The following is a 19,650-nucleotide window of genomic DNA, read 5'->3' as shown; positions in this document are numbered from 1 at the left end:
ATATTTTGAAAATCAAGTAAGAGAAATAGAAGAAAAATTAGGAAAAGAAATGAGAGGGATGCAGGAAAAACATGAAAAAAGAAGTCAGCAGTTTAGTCAAGGAGATCCAAAAAAATGCTGAAGAAAATAACATGTTAAAAACCAGCATAAGTCAAATGGATAAAACAATTCAAAAAGTAATTGAGGAGAAGAACACTTTAAAAAGCAGAATTGGCCAGATGGAAAAGGAGATAAGAAAGCTCTCTGATGAACACAAATCCTTCAGAAGTAGAATAGAACTAAAAGAAGCTGCTGACTATACAAGAAGTCAAGACACAATACTTCAAAACCAAAAGAATGAAAAATTAGAAGAAAATGTGAAACATCTAATTGAAAAGATCTGAGTTCAAATTCTGCCTCAAACACTTAGTAACTATGTGGTCCTGCACTTCCAAAATAAGGAGGTATCCTTGATAATCTCCAAGACCCCTTAGTTCTAAATTTATGATTCTATGAGAATGGACAGGATAGGCAAGCATAGATGCATTATAATCTGCAATGCTAGAGGGAAAAATACTTACTGATGAGACTGAGAATTCATTGAACTCCAGCAGTAAACACAATACATTTTTTTAGAAATCATCCATTTTCATTTTTCTCTAGGTTTCTTTGGACTTGAGAACATTGAATACATATTTTAGTCAGTTGTCCCCCCAAAAAAATCAATCACTGTAAATTAAGGAATTTTGTAGCCAAAAAAAAAGATATAGATAGATGTTTAGTGCCTTGAGGCCTAATTCCATTCTTTCTATTGTCATAAAGGTCTCTGCTGAAGTCTGGCTGCTGAGGCTGTAGGTAAAGCAAGTAAAGAGTACAACTTCTTCAACCTGTGGAGGTGGTAGAGTTCAGGGTCACAAGAAACTGGGATTGAGTGGCTTATTGCTACATTATCATTTTCTGTAAAGTACCCTGGGGCCTAGGAAACTCCTAAAATCAACATTAAATAAGAAATAATAACAGTATGTAATGCCTCCCCATTTGGCAGTTGTGATCCTACAGAGGAAACTAGAAGATATTAGTCTAGTAAATTTTAAGGTTCATTGGACTGTAATGGAAATGTTTTTGTCCATAGCCATTCTTACCAAACAAGACTCCATCTCCCTGGGCCATAGGCTTACAGAAAGCACATCCAGTCTTGATTCTATGCACCCCCATTGTGGGTCAGTGAATTCTAAATGGGACAGAAGAAACTAAGATGGAAAAATAAATTTAATCATGCATTTAGAGTTGGGGGAGACCTCAGAGATTGTCTAATACTGCTCATTCAAGTTTCAAATGAGGAAACTGAGGCTTAGAGATTTTAAATGACTTGCCCAGTATCACAATAGATGAATTACAAAGGTCACTTATGTGTTCTGACTCCCTGCCTTCCATCCCGACGTAGAACATATAAGCTCTTAGCAGATAGGGACTATTTTGTTTTTGGTTTGGGATCTTTAGAACCCAAGCATAATTTTTTGCACACAATTAAACAGTAATTGCTTACTGAATTGAATTGTTGGCATTTGAATCCAATTCTTTGATTACAAATCCAACATGTTTTTACTGGTTGAAGCTGGCCTCAGACACTTGACTCTCACTAGCTGTGTGACCTTGGACAAGTCACTCCACCCTGACTGCCAAACATCCAGGACCATCTCCAGTCATACTGATTTCTATCTGACCACTGGACCCAGATGGCTCTGGAGAAGAAAGTGAGGCTGGTGATTAAACACAACCCCACACACTCAAAACTCAATTCACATGCTTGTCATGGCATCACCTTCCTGATGTCATGGTCTTCTTCAAAAAATAAAGAGGGGCAGCTAGGTGGCATGGTGGATAAAGCACTGGCCTTGGAGTCAGGAGTACCTGGGTTCAAATTCGGTCTCAGACACTTAATAATTACCTAGCTGTGTGGCCTTGGGCAAGCCACTTAACCCCATTTGCCTTGCAAAAAAAACACAAAAACATAAAAAATAAAAATAAAAAATAAAGGACAAACATTATTGCACCACGTTTTCTTCTTTCTACAAGTCAACAGTAGCAAAAATATAGGCAAAGAGTCAAATAATAACTTTATTTTCAATATCCTCTATGGATTTTAAAAAACATTTACAGAATAGGAATAGAACAAGGGATGGTGGAAAAAGTACAGAAAAAAGGAAATTTCCAGAAAAGGAACGTTGACATTGGGCAAAATCTACCTACATTATTTACCTTTTGGGGTCTCCACTGAAATCAAAAATCCTTGTTGTAGATATGGTTCCAATACTGTCAATGATGAATCCTGCATCTTCCGGGAAAAGGAAGTACTGTTGGGTGATAAATAGAAAAGTCAAGTCAACAAGCATTTATTAAACACCTACTATATGCCAGACACTGTGAAAAGTGCTAAAGATCCAAAAAAAGGGGGGGAGGGGAGTCCCTGCATTCAAAGAGCTTATAGTCCAATGGGAGAGACAACACACAAATAACTGCATAGATATAAATAGAACAATTTTTGGAAAAAAGGCAACTAACATTAAGGGAAAATCAGGAGAGATTTCCTATAAAAGAAGAATTTTAACTGAGACATAAGAGAATCCAGAAGGTGAAGATGAGGATGGAGAGCCTTTCCAGAATAGGGAATAATAGGGGAAATGTCCAGAGTTAGAAGATGGCATATCTTGTGTGAAGAACCACCAGTATCACTAGAATGCAGAGTAAGTTGACAGGAGAAAGGTATGAGAAGTCTGGAAAGACAAAAAACAATCTAGAATGTCAAACAAAGTTGACTAACACGAAGAAAAAGAAATGAAAAAATAGCAGGGATTGGGGGTGGGGGGGCATGGAGGAAAGGGAATGAGGATACTAATGCACTGTTAGTGGAGTTGTGATCTGATTCAACTATTCTGAAGGACGATTCTGGCTATAAAATTGTGCGCACCCTTTGACCCAGTAATATCACTACTGGGTCTGTATCCCAGAAAGATCAAAGGAAAAGGACCTATGTGGACAAAAATATTTGTAGCAGATGGTGGAAAAGAACTGAAAATTGAGATGATGACCATCAGTTGAAGAATGAATGAATGAACAAGTTGTGGAAATATGATGATGATTCTGCTATAAGAAGTAATAAGTGGAATGTTCTCAGAAAAATCTGGGAAGACATATAGAAACTTATACAAAGGGAAGTGAGCATTATACACAGTAACAGCAATATTGTAACAATGATACACCGTGAAAGACCTAGCTACTCTCATCAATACAATGATCCACAACAATAGCAAAGAACTCATGAAATATTATCTACCTCCAGAGAGACAAGTGATGAACTCTGAGGGGAGATTGAAGCATATTTTTTTTCATTTTATTTTTTTTCTTTTGCAATATGGCTAATGTGAAAATGTTTTTTTCAAGGCTTCATATGTATAATATTTCTTGTTCTCTCAATCAAGAGAGGAGGAGGAGAGTGAGGATTTGGAACTGAAAATGATTTTTTTTCCAAAAAAAATAAAATTTTAAGTGTAATTGGTAAATGTATAAAAAAATATAAAATACAGCATTTTTAAAAAGTCAAACAGAGATTTTATATTTGATCCTAAAGGTGATAGGAAGCCACTAAAGTTTATTAAGAAGAGAGTAACAAAGGTCAGACCGGGACTTTAAAAAGATCTTTGATTGCCCATGTTCACATCCATCTCAAAGGCCTAGGATACAGTGGATTTATTGAATACAGGCATCATCTAATTCCTATCCACCCAGTCTACATTCCGAGGATAAAGATCACCAAAATTTAACTTGTGTGGATTATATAATGGACATCTATCTGGACCACAGGTATAGTGTTTTTTAAGTTGCATATCTGCAATTATTGAGACACTGTGTACTTGAGTCAAAACTGGAATATTGGTTTCTCCGGGTCAGAGCGTGACTGCAAACTGTAACAATTGTGTAATTATGGGAAAGTCTCGAGTATGGAATGCTAACATCAATCTCTTGTTTTCCAACTGGGCCTACCGACTTATAATAACTTGTAAAATTTCCTTGACTTGTTTTTATGGTTCTTTTCCAGGTCATCTTGATCTAATAATCTTAACCAAACAATGTCAAGATTAGTTCTTACAGGAAAAGGGATAAAACTTAAGACAATTTTTCAAAAGTAAATTTGCAAAAGTTATTGTTTAAAATTTGGCTTTTCATATCCTAGTGTCCTAAGTTTTTTTGTTTCATTATTGTGTCTAAATTCAGGCGTCAACTGTCCTGGTCTTAAGGTTGTTTAACTTTGTCATTATTCTTTTTTCCAATAATTTCTCAAGGAGATAACTGTCAGGAATCCCCAACGCCCTTCAAACTGATTCACTGTGGCTGCTTTCTTTTTTTTTTTTGGGGGGGGGGTTCAAGGCAATGAGTTAAGTGATTTACCCAAAGTCATACAAACTAGGTAATTATGAAGTGTCTGAGGTCAAATTTGAACTCAGGTCCTCCTGACTCCAGGGCAGGTGCTCTATCCACTGTGCCACCTAGCCACCCCAGCTACTTTCTAATGTTACAATGATAATTTAAATTTAAATTTTACAATGTTAATCTCAAGTTTGTTCTGAGATGGTCAACAAGGCGACACAATGAATAGAGCACTGACCCTAGAGTCAGGAAGACCTGAGTTCAAATACAGCCTCAGACACTTCATAATTACCTAGCTGTGTGACCTTAGGTAAGTCATTTAACCCTATTGCCTTAAACAAAAAAAGAAGAAGAAGAAAGCTTGGTCTGAGAGGAAAATGGAATGTACACTCAAATCATTTCATTTCATATGACTAACTTAAAATGCTTTCTTTCTGGAAAAATTTTCATAATAATAATTAATAATTGAATACTTTTCCTATGATACTCAAAAAATAGACACTTGTAAAAGGTACATCTTAGAGATAGGGTATTTCTGCTGGTAGGGAAATAAAGCATACTTAATTACAAAACAAAAATTGATGTCTAGCCATTCTGTGGTACAAGAGAATCTAACCTTAATAAACAATCATAAGATGAAAATCTGTCACAAAGAAAGTTATAATAAGTGTGGGATCTGGGCTTTGCCCCAGGGTTCCAAATTTATAGAGTTCTGATCATATATGCTGCTCTTTTCCAGTTAGACTCAACAGAGCTCAACATTTAATGAGAAGTTTTTGTAAAAATATGATAGTTACTAGATCATCAATCCCTCTATTTCCCCCCCCCCCACTAATGGATTCCCCTATGGTTGAGAGAGAGAGAGAGAGAGAGAGAGAGAGAGAGAGAGAGAGACCTTTTGTAAGGTATCCTATATTTGTTTATAGCTTCTGAAGGAATTGCTATAACAAATTAGATGCTTCTTGGTGTTTGGAGTAATATAAAAGTCAGCATGGTGTCTAGGAAACAACGTGGTATCAGAAGCCTTTGGTGGAAATCCTTCCTTCTAGCTCTTTGACAGTAAACTTTGAGTTGTATTATTCTCACCTGGAAAGGGGTGGGGGGGTGTGGGGGGTCTTAGGGGAAAAAAGGAGATAAACGTACCTGCACTACCAACCATATAGAGTTATCATGGGGAAAGCACCCTAGAAACTGTAAAGGGTTCCAGAAAGGTGAGTTATTTTATCAACTAAATACCTAAGAGCTGTTCAGCAGTTCATAAAATAAGATTGTCTTTTTTTTTTAACCTCCAATTGATGGTGGTAGAATTCAGTGGCAATAAGATCATACATCTATGGTGTACAGAGTTCTGTTGCTAAGCAACCAGAAAATAACTGTGAAAGCAATAAAAAGTCACCTCAATGAATTATCAATGGGGTAAAAAGAGCTAACATAAGTTGAGAGAAATGAACTCGTGCCTAGACCAGTCAACTTCCATTCATTCTGCTGGCTGAAATTTCTCCAGGGGCTAATGTGCTCAACACATGGTTAATATTAGTCTTTTATCAGAAGCCTAAGGACTAATGAGATAACACTAGAGGCCCACTAAGGCTGCTGTCTTCAGTGTATATGCAACAGGAAAAAGACATTGGTGAATTAATCCTCTAGTGAGATCCCATCCACCATTTTGTGGGGGGTCAAAATTGCAGTCCCTTATTTGAGCTATTCATCAATGGTTATTTGATGTCTAGGAGCTTGGGAGCGGGAGTTAAAAATGCCAAATCTAACTTTGAAGCTAAATACAAATGATAAAAGTAAGGCCACCTTGCAATGTTCCACTAGCTTGGTATTCTCCTAAGAGTAGTTATAGATTTCAGGACTTCAGGATTCTTTCATGGTTCAAGATAAGAGTGTAGAGTGAGAACAGTTCCCTTGGAGGGAACTTTGCACACCCAATGCCTAGGGTAGTGGTTTTCTTACATATAGCATTTACTACTCCAATATCTTTGTGATTTCTTTAATGACAGTATTCCTTCCAACATGCAGATCCCAACCTAGCCATGTTTGCCCATCCCATATAATTCTTGCCCATGGCTTCACCCATGTTCACCCCTGGAGGTCTACCTAAAATTCTAGGGGTGGGGGTAGAGGTTGGGAGGGGAGTGATTCCTCACTTCCTCTTGACAGCCAAAGAATATGAATGGAGCACTCAGACCATTCAGCAGGTGTCCTTCACAGTGATCACTCCATCAGCCCTTTTAATTCCATTCATAAGTATTTTTTATGACATATCCTTAATCCCGGCTGTTCTTCATATTACCTGGTTTGTTGTATTTCACACTATGCTCGTGGACAATAAGGGCTTCTCCATCACCCTTTAGGTCTTGTGCTTTCTGAGGTCTAGCTTCACCATGACTAGGCTGGTCACTTGATGATGTTCTTTGGCCAGGGCACCCCAAGAAATGAAGAGTAATGTTCAATATCCCTCAATATCACATGGCTTGTTCTGCTTTTAGAAAGACTAATAGAGTATAAAAGAGGAGGTAGAGTATTCCTTTCACATATTAATTATGAACAGTATGGACTGAATTAGAAAATTTCCACAGTGTGGTATGATGATTAGAACACTGGGATGGGAGTGAAGAAGTGCTATTATTCAGTTATTTCAGTCTCTTTATGCCTCCATTTGGAATTTTCTTGACAATTCTGGTTTTCCATTTCCTTTTCCTCCTAAACTGACAGAGAAGGAAAACTGAGGCAAACAGGGTTAAGTGACTTCCCCAGCTAGTAAGTGTCTGAGGCTGGATTTGAACTCGCAAAAATGAATCATCCTGACTCCAAGCATAGTGCTTTCTCATATTTTAACAAATTCTCTTCATGAAATTCTAAGTTCTGTTGTTTCCATCTACTAAAGGACAGCATATCCCAGTACCATTTGCCACCTGGCTGCCTATGGATAAAAATGAGCAATTCTTAGGGATTTCCCTGGGTTCTTGTAACTTGTTCAGGTCACACGGCCAAGTGTTGGAAATAGAATTTAAGCTCACTCTGTCTTGCCTCAAAGGCCCGCCTTCCATCCATAAGGCCAGGCTGCTTACACAGTCCAAACCTGCCTTAGCCAGGTACACAGGAATAGCCTCAAACCTAGAAATAAGGGTTTTTAAGTCTTTTAAGGGGCAGCTAGGTGGCATCATGGATACAGCACTGGCCCTGGAGCCAGGAGGACCTGACTTCAAATTCAGACTCAAACACCTAATAATTGCCTAGCTGTGTGACCCTGGGCAAGTCACTTAAACCCATTGCCTTAAATAATTTTTTAAGTCTTTGTAAATACTCTGGTTACCAAAAAAAGATACTTTGGGAGCAGTAAGTATACAGAAGGAAGTGTCTGGATCAAGTCTTCAATAGGTCACTTTATCATCAAGAAGGAAAGGAGTCTCCCGATTGCCTGAAAAGTACAGAGAAGAGCAGGGAAGAGAGGACACAGAGAGGCAGAGAGGAAAGAAAAAGAGACACAGAGAGAGAAGTGGCAGTCAGCAGCAGGCGTGAAGCTTAGAAGAAGTTACAAAACAGAAGCCATGACAAGGTGAAAGAGTTCCAGAGGCTCTTACCATGGAGAAAGGAAGGAGGGTAGGAGTTGGCATTGCCATTAGAGTTACATGCAGAAGAAGGAGCACAAAGCTATTCCCTACCTATGATCCTCCATTTCCCACATCTGAGTCTCCTCCCTAGCTGTTCCCATGCCTAGAGAAGGCTCCTTCCTCATCTCCACCTCTTGGCCAGCTTAGGTTCCTCCAAGGCTCAGCTCCTCCCTTCTGTAGGAGGTCTAGCCTGGTCTGCCTCACTTCTAGCACCTTCTCTCTGAGATTGCCTCAAATTTACACCATATATGTCTTCCAGGTAGATAGCTGTTTACCTATTGTAACTCTTATAAGAATGTGAGATCTTTGAGGGCAGAGATTGCCTTTTGCCTTCATTTCCCCAGGAGTTAAAAGGGATGTTGTTAAATTGAAGTGAATTGAATTGAAATTGAAATTGCTCAGATGCTTTCAGCATGAATCCCCCCTCTCCCTCTCTCTCTATGTTTCAACATCTGGCAAAAGGCCTCGCCAGTTGTTCCACACAACTATACCTAGATGCGATTAATCACCAAATAATAACTTTATCTTTGTATCCTTGGGGCCTAACAAAAGACAGAAACTTAATAAATGCTCGTTGAATTGAGCGGTACAAGGCGGGGTGGCATACTCCTGCAGTCCCTGTTTCTCAGGAAGTTAGTGGTATCAGATTTCTTGAATTTGGAAGTCCTAGGGTGCAGGAGAGCTCAATTGGATTAGGTAGCCCCCCAAGTCTGGTACCAACAGGATAAAGTCCCAGGAATGGGGTCCATCAGGATGCATAAGGAGGGCAAAGCAGACCTGATCGGAAACAGGTTAAAGCTTCTGATCAGCATTGGGGGTCAAGTTCATAAGTTGCTGCTGCATTTTCAGCTCAGGGGAGGGGGAAGGAGGGAGAAAGACAGAGACACAGAGACAGATAGAGAGGCAGAGGAAGGGTGGGAGAAGGAGAAGAAGAAAAGGTGAAGAAGAAAGAAGAAGGAGAAGGAGAAGAAAAGAAGAAGGAAGAAGAAATAAGGAAGAGGAAGAGGAGAAAAGATGAGGAAGAAGAGGAGGAGGAGGAGGAAAAAGAAGATGAGGATGAGAGGAAAGAAGGAACAAAGAACAAAGGGAAGGAATGAAGGGAAAGAATTAAAGGAAAGAGGAAGGGAGAGTATCCTTTGCCACCTGAGCATACAGCATTAGATATGCACAAATATGAACCAGGAACAAGATACATTGAGGCCTATATCACAACCATCACAAGGTTCTTCCATGAGGGGCAGAATCCAATACTATTTTTAAGACTTTGTCTACATGATAATTTCCCAGGACAAACTGTATCCAAAGCTCCTTTTGTTATGGCAGCATTTATGGTTTGAAACAAATATTTTGGTGAAACATTGTGGGGTACAGAACTATTTATCATATTTAGATACCAGTCATCTCCCTTATATTTGTAATTTAATAGCTTTCTATGATGTCTCTCCAATTCTACTATCAGAAATTAGATATAATTTGGGGAATTTCTTCAGAAAATCATTATTTCCTGCTTTTACCCATATAAACCCTGAGAATTTATCCAGCTAAAAAAGTTTTCGACTCCCTTGCAAATACTCAGGCCAAAAAAAATGAAAAAAAAAAGAAAATACAGAAATACAGAAAGTGCTTGTACCCAAACTTAAGAAACTCAAGAAAATTTATAAGATTATAAATTCCTTGAGGGCAGGAACTGTCTTGTCTTTTTTTTTTAATCCCAGAGCTAACCACAGAGCCTGGCCCATAGTAGCCATTTAATAAATGTCTATTGATTGGTTAATATGATCATCTTCCTATAGAATTATCCTGCAAAAATCTATACTTAATTTAAACATCTGATGTGTGACCCATGCTGTTAGTGTAGGGGGTTTGGGGACCAGAAGACCTAAATTAGAATTCCTCTCTTTTTTTTTTACTAACTAGCTGAATGCTTTTTGGCAAGTAATGTGAGGCCTCTGAATTCCTGTTTCCTCATGGGTAACATTCCTATGGTATATACCTCACAAGTTTGTTGAGAGACAGGTAGGTGGCACAGTGGATAGAGCCCTGGACTCAAGTCAGGAAGACTCAAGTTCAAATGTGACCCTGGCACAGTCATTAACCACTCTGTCTCAGTTTTCTCATCTGTAAGATGGGTAGAATAATGGTCCCTGTATTCCAGGGTTTTCATGAGGGGATAAGTATTTAGTAGTGTTTTGCACATAATGGGTACTTAATAAATGATTATAAAAGTGAGACAATTCACATAAATCATCACCAAAACCATAAAGCACAAACCCATGTCTTAATATTGTCTAAGAAAGAACTGAGATTGTAATTTTGTGATTCCTGAAGCAAAAATAACTTTTCAATTTTTTGTGGCAATAGTTAAAGGTATAAGTAACATAACAATAGGGAATATGTAAAACTCTGTGCTGTAAATTCTCATTCTTACAACCATTCAATATTGGTAGAAATCTTGAAGATGATTTAGCAGTATCATGGTCACTATGCCATGAATGTTATAAACTTGCATGCCATCTTGTGGATGAGAGAGCTAGTTTTATAATTACGAGGGAAATAAACCACAAATTTAAGGTGATCCCAATATTCACTCTGTTTACTGTTTTTTGGCTCAAAGTCTCTACCTAAAGTGAAGATTTGAAGACCTTTCCTAGATAGTTGACAGGGAAAATACCCTTTTGTCTCCCTTATCTTTTTAAACTAATGGAGATCTTGTCAATTTTCCTCTTTTTGCTGATTCATATACAACACTTGAAAAATATATTGGCCATAGCTATCTTCCAAAATACTTTATTGTTTGGCCAAAAGCATTGTTTCCATTGTTTTGTTTGCCTATGTAGATGAGAAAAAATACTTAATATAAGGTCTTATTATTAATACTAGAAACCAAATTCAAAACACTTTGGTCTATGAGCCTGAAACACATGCAACACAACATTAAAAGAACATGATTGTACATACTGAAATCAAAACAAATAGATCTGTTGACTCATCAATTTGTGCATTCTCTCTCATAGTATAGATTACAGCTTTTGTATACAGACCATCTTTTGTGACTCTTAGCCAAATTGTCGTCAAGGTTCACCACAAGGGCCCCAATCCCTCTCAATTCTGGTGCCTTCCTTTTGTTTAATTATTTCCTATTTATGTAATATAAAATGTGCTTTGTATATATTTATTTGCATTAGATTGCTAGCTCCATAATGACAGAGGTTGTCTTTTGTCTTTTTTCTTTTTTGCAATACTGAGTTTAGCACAATGGTTGGTAGGTGCTTAATAAATGTTTATTGTTGGTTGATCCAATATGTTGGAGAACTTTCCAGTGTTCTACTTTGTTAGTCATTGTAAGAGTACCAGCAGGAAACTCTAGCTGTCCCCTTGCCATCCCTCCTTTTTTGTCATATGACCAGACCATCTTCTTTTCCTATCTCACAGTTCCTCAGTGGTGCCCTTCACTTTTCTCTCTTTCCCTCTTTTTCCTCCAGCTCTTTTTCTAATTCTTACTCCCACTCTATCACAAAAAATTTGTTTAAATTATTTTTAAAATCCTATTTCTCATCTGTTTGTAGTCCTTCCATTTGCATCCTTGAATGGATGAATTTATTATTATCTCATGATGGAAAACAAACTACATTAGTTTCAAAGTCATTTTCAATTAAGTTTTATTGGAAAAACATTATTGAAAGTGACACATGATAACTAAATACTTTCCCAAAAAAATTTACAAAGAAATTGCTTTTGATGTCATTTGTTTTTCTTTCTATAAATGTAATCAGAAAGTGAAATCATTTCAATGTTAACTTTTTGTTTGTTGCCAAAAAGGCTCATTGATCAGAGCCTTAACTAGGGTGGGAGTTTGACCCAGAGCTCTAAAGTTAGAAGTCATAGACAGAGCTTGCAATCATTCAACAGTAGCATAGAAGCAACAGAGCATCAGAAAATTATTAGATAACAGTTCCTTCCCCTTTCCATCCGATTACAATATTCCCCATTCCATCTGTATCCCTAGTTGACCCCTACCTACACCAGTGTCCCAAGATCTCCGACTTCCCTTGACGAAGTAGAATCTTTACCTCATTTGAAATGATTCTTACGCTACTTGCCCCAGGTATAAAAATTCATAGCTATATCTCTGACAGAGCAGCCAGTTTTAGTGATCCCACTTAAGAAATAAGTATATTTCTCTGAAATTGTTTTCAGGCCTATATAGGCAGAGTTTCATGAAAGTATAAAAGTATGGTACTGAACCAAGAGTTTGAAGGCTTTAGAAGTTTAAAGTATAGAGGCTCAACTCCTCATCACCTGGGTGAGTTTGAGCAAATCACTAGCAATTCTCCAGACCTCAGTTTCCCCCCTCGGTAAAATGATGGGGGGGGGAGGGTTCACGGGATCATAGATTTAGAAATAGAAGAGGATTTAGAGCATTAATAGCTATCAACTGAAATTACATTTAATAATTGGTTTTCTTTGTAAACTTTGGTTTACAAAGGAAACATATATAATATATATATATATATATGCATTATTTTGAGAAGGGATTCAAAGACTTCATCAGGTAAGGCATGAAAGGCAATGATCCTTTGATTTAAAAGTGTTCTGGTCAACAATCTTTGTTTTGCAGATGAGAAAATTAACTCTGAAATATGGATCTTTGCAATGTGACTTGCCTGAGATCATAGAGAGTGAAATGGAAGAAGCATTCTGATTCCAAATCCTAATTTAAACTCCCTCTGGCCCTAAACTTATTATCTTATATTGAAACCAATGTAATTTGGTAGCTATTTAGTAGAAAAGGATGATGTACTATGTAGACACAGTATAAAAAGATTGGAAATTTGGCAATTATTCAGCTCATTTCAGTACAGTGATTAATTAAACATTATGGTCAAAATAATATTTTACTTATCAATTTTACCCATAAAATAAATACAAAAAGAAATGAGATATTTTAAAAGTGCTCATTTCATGGGTATATAACAATATAGATATTTAGATATACATATCTGTAGATACAGACACACACACACACACACACACACACACACACACATACACACTCTTGATGTGTTTTGACCACATATGAAACCAAAACTTGCAAATGTGGAAAATGTAGATTTGAAAAATCAAAGTGCAATCTAAGAGATAAGTTGAGTCCCTTCCTTGTGATAAAGACTTTAAAACTATTGATAAAAATAAGTTATGATTCATAAAAATTCTGAAAACCATATTTACATGCACTGCTTTTGCATTTAATAGATTCATCTTTTTCCCCTTTAATGTTTGTTTTACAGATGAGTTATAAACCTCTGAAGAGAAGGGTATATAATTAAAATGCTCAGACCCATAATTAGTGGTGTTAATCCCATCTCATTCACTACCATGTAATTGGGAAGGCTTTTGATGATGTATATGAATAATTATTCCTCTTAGAATCTCCAAATACCACATTCTGTTCCCAAACTGATCATTGTCACTCTTTCAGTCACTGTCCCTGCCCAAGAGAAAATGCTGTTTATGGCCGTGGAAGATTAGTTCATCTCCTGTGGGCAGCACCTGTTTATTAATACACCTGGAGGGATGGGAGGGACTCAAACTTTCAATAGTTGATGTCTCTTTTTTCTTTGATATGTTATCTTTTCATCTTTTGTGGATGCCTGTGAAATTCTAGGGAGTTATTCTCCACTGGATTTCTTTTTTTTAGAATCTGTCCAGCACATTGTCAAAATATTCATTAGTTGATTGGGTCCTGAAGCTAATACATTCCCATAAAAAGCAAATAAAAATTCATTAATACAATCAATGATCACTGTCATCCTTGGATATTCCAGTGACTTTGGGGAGACATTTAACCTTGAAAATGAAGGCCCCAAACCAAAAGGGGTTCAGTTTACCTCTTTGACCTTAGGTACTCATCCCCCTCCAAACTGCTAACCTGTATAATGAGGGCCTATTTTAGATAGATGTTAATTAGCTGTTTGGATTGGAAACCTATGGAAAAATCTTCAGGGGGTGAACTTCTGAAAAGTCATTATATATGACCTAAGCTTTAATTGGCTTTTTTCAATAAGTACATCTAAGATTAAAATTTGGTGTCTAAGTTTCAAATCTGGTGTCTAACTTTCAAATTTGATTTAAAATTTGACAAAATTCTGTATCTGACACTTATATGCTACATGACCATGGATAAATTGTTTAATGTCTCTGAGACTCAGTTTCCTCTTCCACAAAATATAAATGATATAGGTTACAAATTACTCAGAAGGTTCAGAGGCTCAAAAATCTAGATTAGGAAGAGACTTCTGAGATCTTTCAGTTCATCACCCTCATTTGACAGAGAAGAAAACTGAGACCCAGGAAGTATCTGAGTGACATAATCAATGTAGCAAGTAGGTTCTGACCCATTGTCTCGGAGTCAGAATGCTACATTTCTCTTTCAGAATTCTAGAAGAAAACCAGAATGGGTGAAAGGGATGTTTCTTCTCTAACACTAGTAACTCAAATGCCCCCCAGTGGTGTTCTTCATTATTAAGAACTAGCAACTAGCACCCCAGGTCCATTTATCTACTTTAAATCAATTGACTTTTTTTAAGGATTTTATTTCAAAGATTTAGTAGTAACAAAAGGACAAATATTTTCCTCCAATACCTCAGGGGGCACTCTCTTCCCAAATGACCTCAGTCTATGGGGGTATCAGCATAGTTTCTACATAGCATTAGTTCCACCGTGTCCATATCCGGAGGCAGCATGACTGACAGATGAATCTTTGTTTTAGTTACCACTGGCTCTCAAGATCACTTCAGAGGTCAATTCAATAACAATGCTAGTTTGATAGTAAAACTCAGCATTTATTCCAATTTCCAGTCTCCTGGAGGCTCTCTCCTGACTTTTTGAAACTCACAAGTTCAAAATGTCCAGATTCATCACCTTTACCTAAAATAGAAATGAACAAAAGGCAAAGCAAAAGGACCAAGCCCTGTTTTCACAAGGTCACATTTCAGCCTCAGAAAGAATAAGGTTCAAGAACTCTCCTCTGACAATATTCTCTTTCATTAGGTTTCATAAGCAAAGAAGTCAAACCAAGAGAGGACCACAAAGAAAATACCAATGTCTTTGGAAAGTTTCCTCTATATGGGCTTCTCAACCAAAACCTATCAAAAAGGCTATTGTCCATCATATGGCTATTAAACCAGAACCAGTTACAAACTATCTGCACATACTCCACCATCTTTCCAATACATTTCATTCCCCACCAAAACAACTCTCCTGGAAGCAGTACTTCATTCTCTTCTACATGAGGAGACACCATCAGGAGCTCTCTGCATGCATGCCAATTCCCCCTACTCTACAATTCAAACTCAGGTCTCATGACTCCAAGTCAGCAGAAAATTCTACAATTTTCCCATTTTTTCCCACTTCAAGTGTGATGTGAATATAAAGTGTTATAATACTGTAAAATTGAATAAATATCAGCCATCATCATTATTCAGATCTAAACAATTATTATAAAAATGACAAATTTCTGTCATAGCTAATAAAAATACTTTCACATCTGCAATTTCTTTTGACCTTTAGAATAACCCCATGTGATAAGTAATATAATTTAGGGCTATTATCCTCATATTACAAATGAGGAAAAGTGATACTTATAGATACTAAAGGAATTACCCCCAGCCACTGAATTAATAACTGGAACTCAGATTAGAATCTAAAGGAATTCATCCCACAGAAATCATGTTTTATTTTAATGTTCTCCAATTCTAAAGTGTTACATAAATATGAATTATATTTCTTTCAAAATAGGAACATTTTGTCTTAAAAATTTTAATTATAGGTGATTTAAAAAAACCTTTCAAATCACAAGCCTCCTAACAGTGAAGAGAGTGTCTATACTCAAAATAGTCTGAGGTCATTTTTCCAAGACTATTAAAGTTGACACTTGGAAGCCGGCCCAACAGAGAAAGTCATATTTATTTTCAGCTGGGGCAATTCAAGGCCTGGAATACTGGAGAATATGAAACCAACTTGTTAGAGTTCAGATGGATCAATCATTTGCAAATTATAAACACACTATTTCAATGATTGCTACAAGGATTTGAACTGAGTTCTTATAGAGATGAGGTTCCATTCAAGGTCTCTCCCCAGAAGCAGTCAGGAAAGGATTATCAAAGTAAAAGTTTCTCATTAGTAGTGGGTAGTTCCTTTAGTCATTACCTCAGTTGATTATGAAATTGGGATAGATCTGTAACTAGGGTAGGACAACCAGAGCTTTGCCAAAAGTGCTGACATGCAAGTTGATTTTCTTTTTGGACATTTATAAACCAAATTTTCTAGTCTCCCGCGGGCCCATGCACCATAATGATTTTAAGGTGAGTAGGCAGGAGAAGGCAAACCCTGAAAGAGGACAAGGGAATTGATCTGAAGGCTAGCAAAGATCAGAAAATAAAGTAAAGATGACGTACCATCCCCTCTCCTAAAACAATAGTATTCTTAGTTTGCCCCTCTCTCTAAGGATTTGTCTCCCACTTTCAAATGAATCTACCCAGAGGCCAATTATAATTCATGGTTGAGAAACATTAAGAGAATTAGTGATTAGCTAAGGATATCTTTGGACTACTTTAGGTTTGATTATTTTTTTGCAAGGCGAATGGGTTTAAGTAGCTTGCCCAAGGCCACACAGCTAGGTAATTATTAAGTGTCTGAAGTTGGATTTGAACTCAGGTCCTCCTGACTCCAGGGCCAGTGCTCTATCCACTGTGCCACCTAGCTGCCCCTGGACTACTTTAGCTAAAAGGAATTCTAGAATCATTCCATTTCAATGAGTTATTCTTGAGGTGAATTAAATTATTTCTCTCTTGAATTTATTCTTCCTCTTTCCTAGCTAATTCCCCCATTACTACCAAGGCCCTCTTGATCTGCTTGAAAACACTGTCCCAGGGTCTACCATTTTAGGAATTAATCTAGACATGCTTCACCTTTGAACTCCCTCTCATGTCCCATTGTGCTTCTGTTCCCGGTACAAGGAATCCCTTCCTGCTATGTTTTAAAAGTACTGGATACCTATCCTGCCTCCTCAACTATTTACTGTGAAACCAAGGATACAGGACAATTCATTGTGACAGTTTTTGTCCATTGAAGGGCTCACTAACAAAAACTTTTTCTTGACCTTGAAAATATTTATGATGCTGTCGAAGAGAAACTCTATGGGAATAGGAGGGCTCCTTCTCTCCTAGGTCCACCCCCCACCCCCCACAAACAGGAGATGCAACTCCAGCTTAATTCTCCATCTAACACCAGATCGGATAAGAACCATAGACCAAATAATAAAGTAGCTAATAAAACAATTAGCAAAGAGATAGAGAAAAATTAAGGAACATTCTTGCTCATATTCAAAGAATAGTCTCCCACAGACAGATGACAGGCCAGTGGGGAAGGGTTTCGGACCTCTTTCTCAATAAAATCCTCAGGAAACTTGCTATTTGCCATGAGGATGAATGCATGTTTCCCACAGCTAGCCAACCTTCTTGAGTACACATGGCTTCCTCTGCCAGCAGCTGGTGTGGTCCAGAAATTCCCCTGCTGTGGCTCCTATTTGCCCTGCATCTGTCTTAATAGAGCCTAGCAAACTCAGCTTGGCTGCAGCCCTCTACCTCCGCAGCTGTCATCCCCAAAAGTCTCACCCTCTGGTGCTCCCCTCGGCTTCTGCAAAATCACATCCTTGGCCACTTCTCAGAAAGGTCATGTTTTCTTTAATGTGAGCCATCTGACTTCCCTCCCTTCATTGCAAAAGGAGAGGACTATGGGAACAGAACATCATGCATATTGTCAGACCCAGTTAACATATTGATTAATTTTGCTGAGCTACATTTCTTTTTCTTCCTTTTTTTAAAATGCTTTTTTATGGAGGATGACTCTCAGGATTGGAGCAAAAGGCAGTGGGAGTGGTAATTTTTAGAAATGGAAGTGATTTAAAAAATAAAATATGGTGATTTTAAAAAAAATTATGAAATCATACACCTAGATCAGTGGAGCTCAGGGCTAATGAATGCATCTTTAGTTCTGTTGCTAGTCAGTCTCATGGCCTTGCACAAAATGTTGCTTGGATTGTAAGATTTGCAGGCTTGCCTTCACTTAGTGGAAGGTCCCCAGACCTCACTCCTAGCTACATAAGGACATCTGTGTGTCATTCCCTCCTTCATCCAACTCAAACTGTAAGCAGGATAACCTCCTATGTGAGCAACAGTTTCTGAAATTGGAAATAAAAATTCATGATCTTTTTTTATTTGCCTCCTCAGCTTTCTACCTGTCCTTTATAAATTAGCTTCAGGTCATAGAAGTGGCCTGAGGTCTCATTACATCTCAGAGACACTAGACTTTGGATGCACCTCTCTGCTGGGATGGATGCCCAAGTAGCCTGAGAGACCTTGATGAAAGATAGCATTCAGAACCTAAGAACTTGAATCTCGCCTTCTTTGTCCTAGAAAGAGTTCAAGTGAGCAAGATAAAAACGATATCAAGAACATCATTTAATGATTATTTGACAGAGTGGAAGAATGCAGTGCAGATCAAAGAATTTTAAATGGTTGATTCTGAGGTCCCCAACTTCAGAGAACCCAACCCTGAGTATAATTCCAAGCAACAGTGTCTTGAATATTTCCCCAGCTTACTCTCCTACAACCTCTGCAACCACCAAGAGCAGAATGGGTACAGCCTAAGCATCCCTCCACTCTCATGGTCCCCACATACTCCTTTACTCTACCAGCACCCAAATTACTTAAGGTCATTGTGGTTAGAAATCTGTTGGTTTTCCAAGTTCTTCCTCTAACCTGGTTAAGCCAAGGAAACCCAGATAGAACCGCAGAAGCAAGAGGATTGGTAAAAATTACCACTGCATGCAGTTGGAAAAACAAACAAATAAAATATTAAAGTTTTTTAAAAATAAAAATAAAAAAGAGATAGAGACATTCTTCCTTCTCCCATCAAAATCCCTCTCCCATGCCTCCTCACTAAAATCAAAAACTGAAAGTTAGGAGCTAAATCTGGGGGTACAGCTGGCATATTTTAGCTGTAAAGATTTGGAGAGTAATATGCACACAGTGATAAACTCATAGCTCTTGTTAGTTAAGAATCATTCTCTCCTGCCTCTTCATTCTGGACTCTCCAAACCTCTTCCATTTTTGGAAATCAAACTTGAGCAAGGGTGCTCCATGCATGTAAAACTGAGCAATGACCCCTGTCTTCAATTTTTTTTAGCTTTTTTTTTTTTGCAAGGCAAATAGGGTTAGGTGGCTTGCCCAAGGCCACACAGCTGGGTCATTATTAAGTGTCTGAGACCGGATTTGATCCTGGGAAAAAAGAAGCCATTAGAAATACTAGAAGGGGAACAACAAAAGCTAGCAACCTTGGACAGCACTTCTGATGACACATCGCCCCCTGATGCTAGGAAAACATTTTTTAAGTATTTCTAAATTTCTCAAATTTTCTAAATTTTTATTTAGAAATTTCTAAATTATTTCTAAATACTAAGATGATCAGACAGCTGGATGTCTGACTTGAAGTTGGGAAGACATGAATACAAATCCTGCTTCAGATAATTCCTAGATGTGGTACTCTGAGCTACTCACTAAACCTC

The 19,650-nt window shown here is 37.7% G+C and overlaps 1 protein-coding gene across 1 annotated transcript in view; it reads right to left on the bottom strand.

Annotated features, from left to right (window-relative positions):
* Window positions 1-19,650, bottom strand: part of LOC141496577 (cadherin-related family member 3-like) — a 96,692-nt gene that overhangs the window by 38,664 nt on the left and 38,378 nt on the right. The window contains exon 5 of the mRNA XM_074199056.1: window positions 2,239-2,333. Within this exon, the coding sequence (XP_074055157.1) occupies window positions 2,239-2,333 (95 nt within the window). The remainder of the gene's footprint in view (window positions 1-2,238; window positions 2,334-19,650) is intronic.

This window comes from Macrotis lagotis, chromosome 8 (genome assembly GCF_037893015.1).
Source record: "Macrotis lagotis isolate mMagLag1 chromosome 8, bilby.v1.9.chrom.fasta, whole genome shotgun sequence".
Lineage (NCBI taxonomy): Eukaryota > Metazoa > Chordata > Mammalia > Peramelemorphia > Peramelidae > Macrotis > Macrotis lagotis.
The sequence above is the reverse complement of the archived record's forward strand: the minus strand, read 5'-3'. Positions and strand labels throughout refer to the sequence as shown.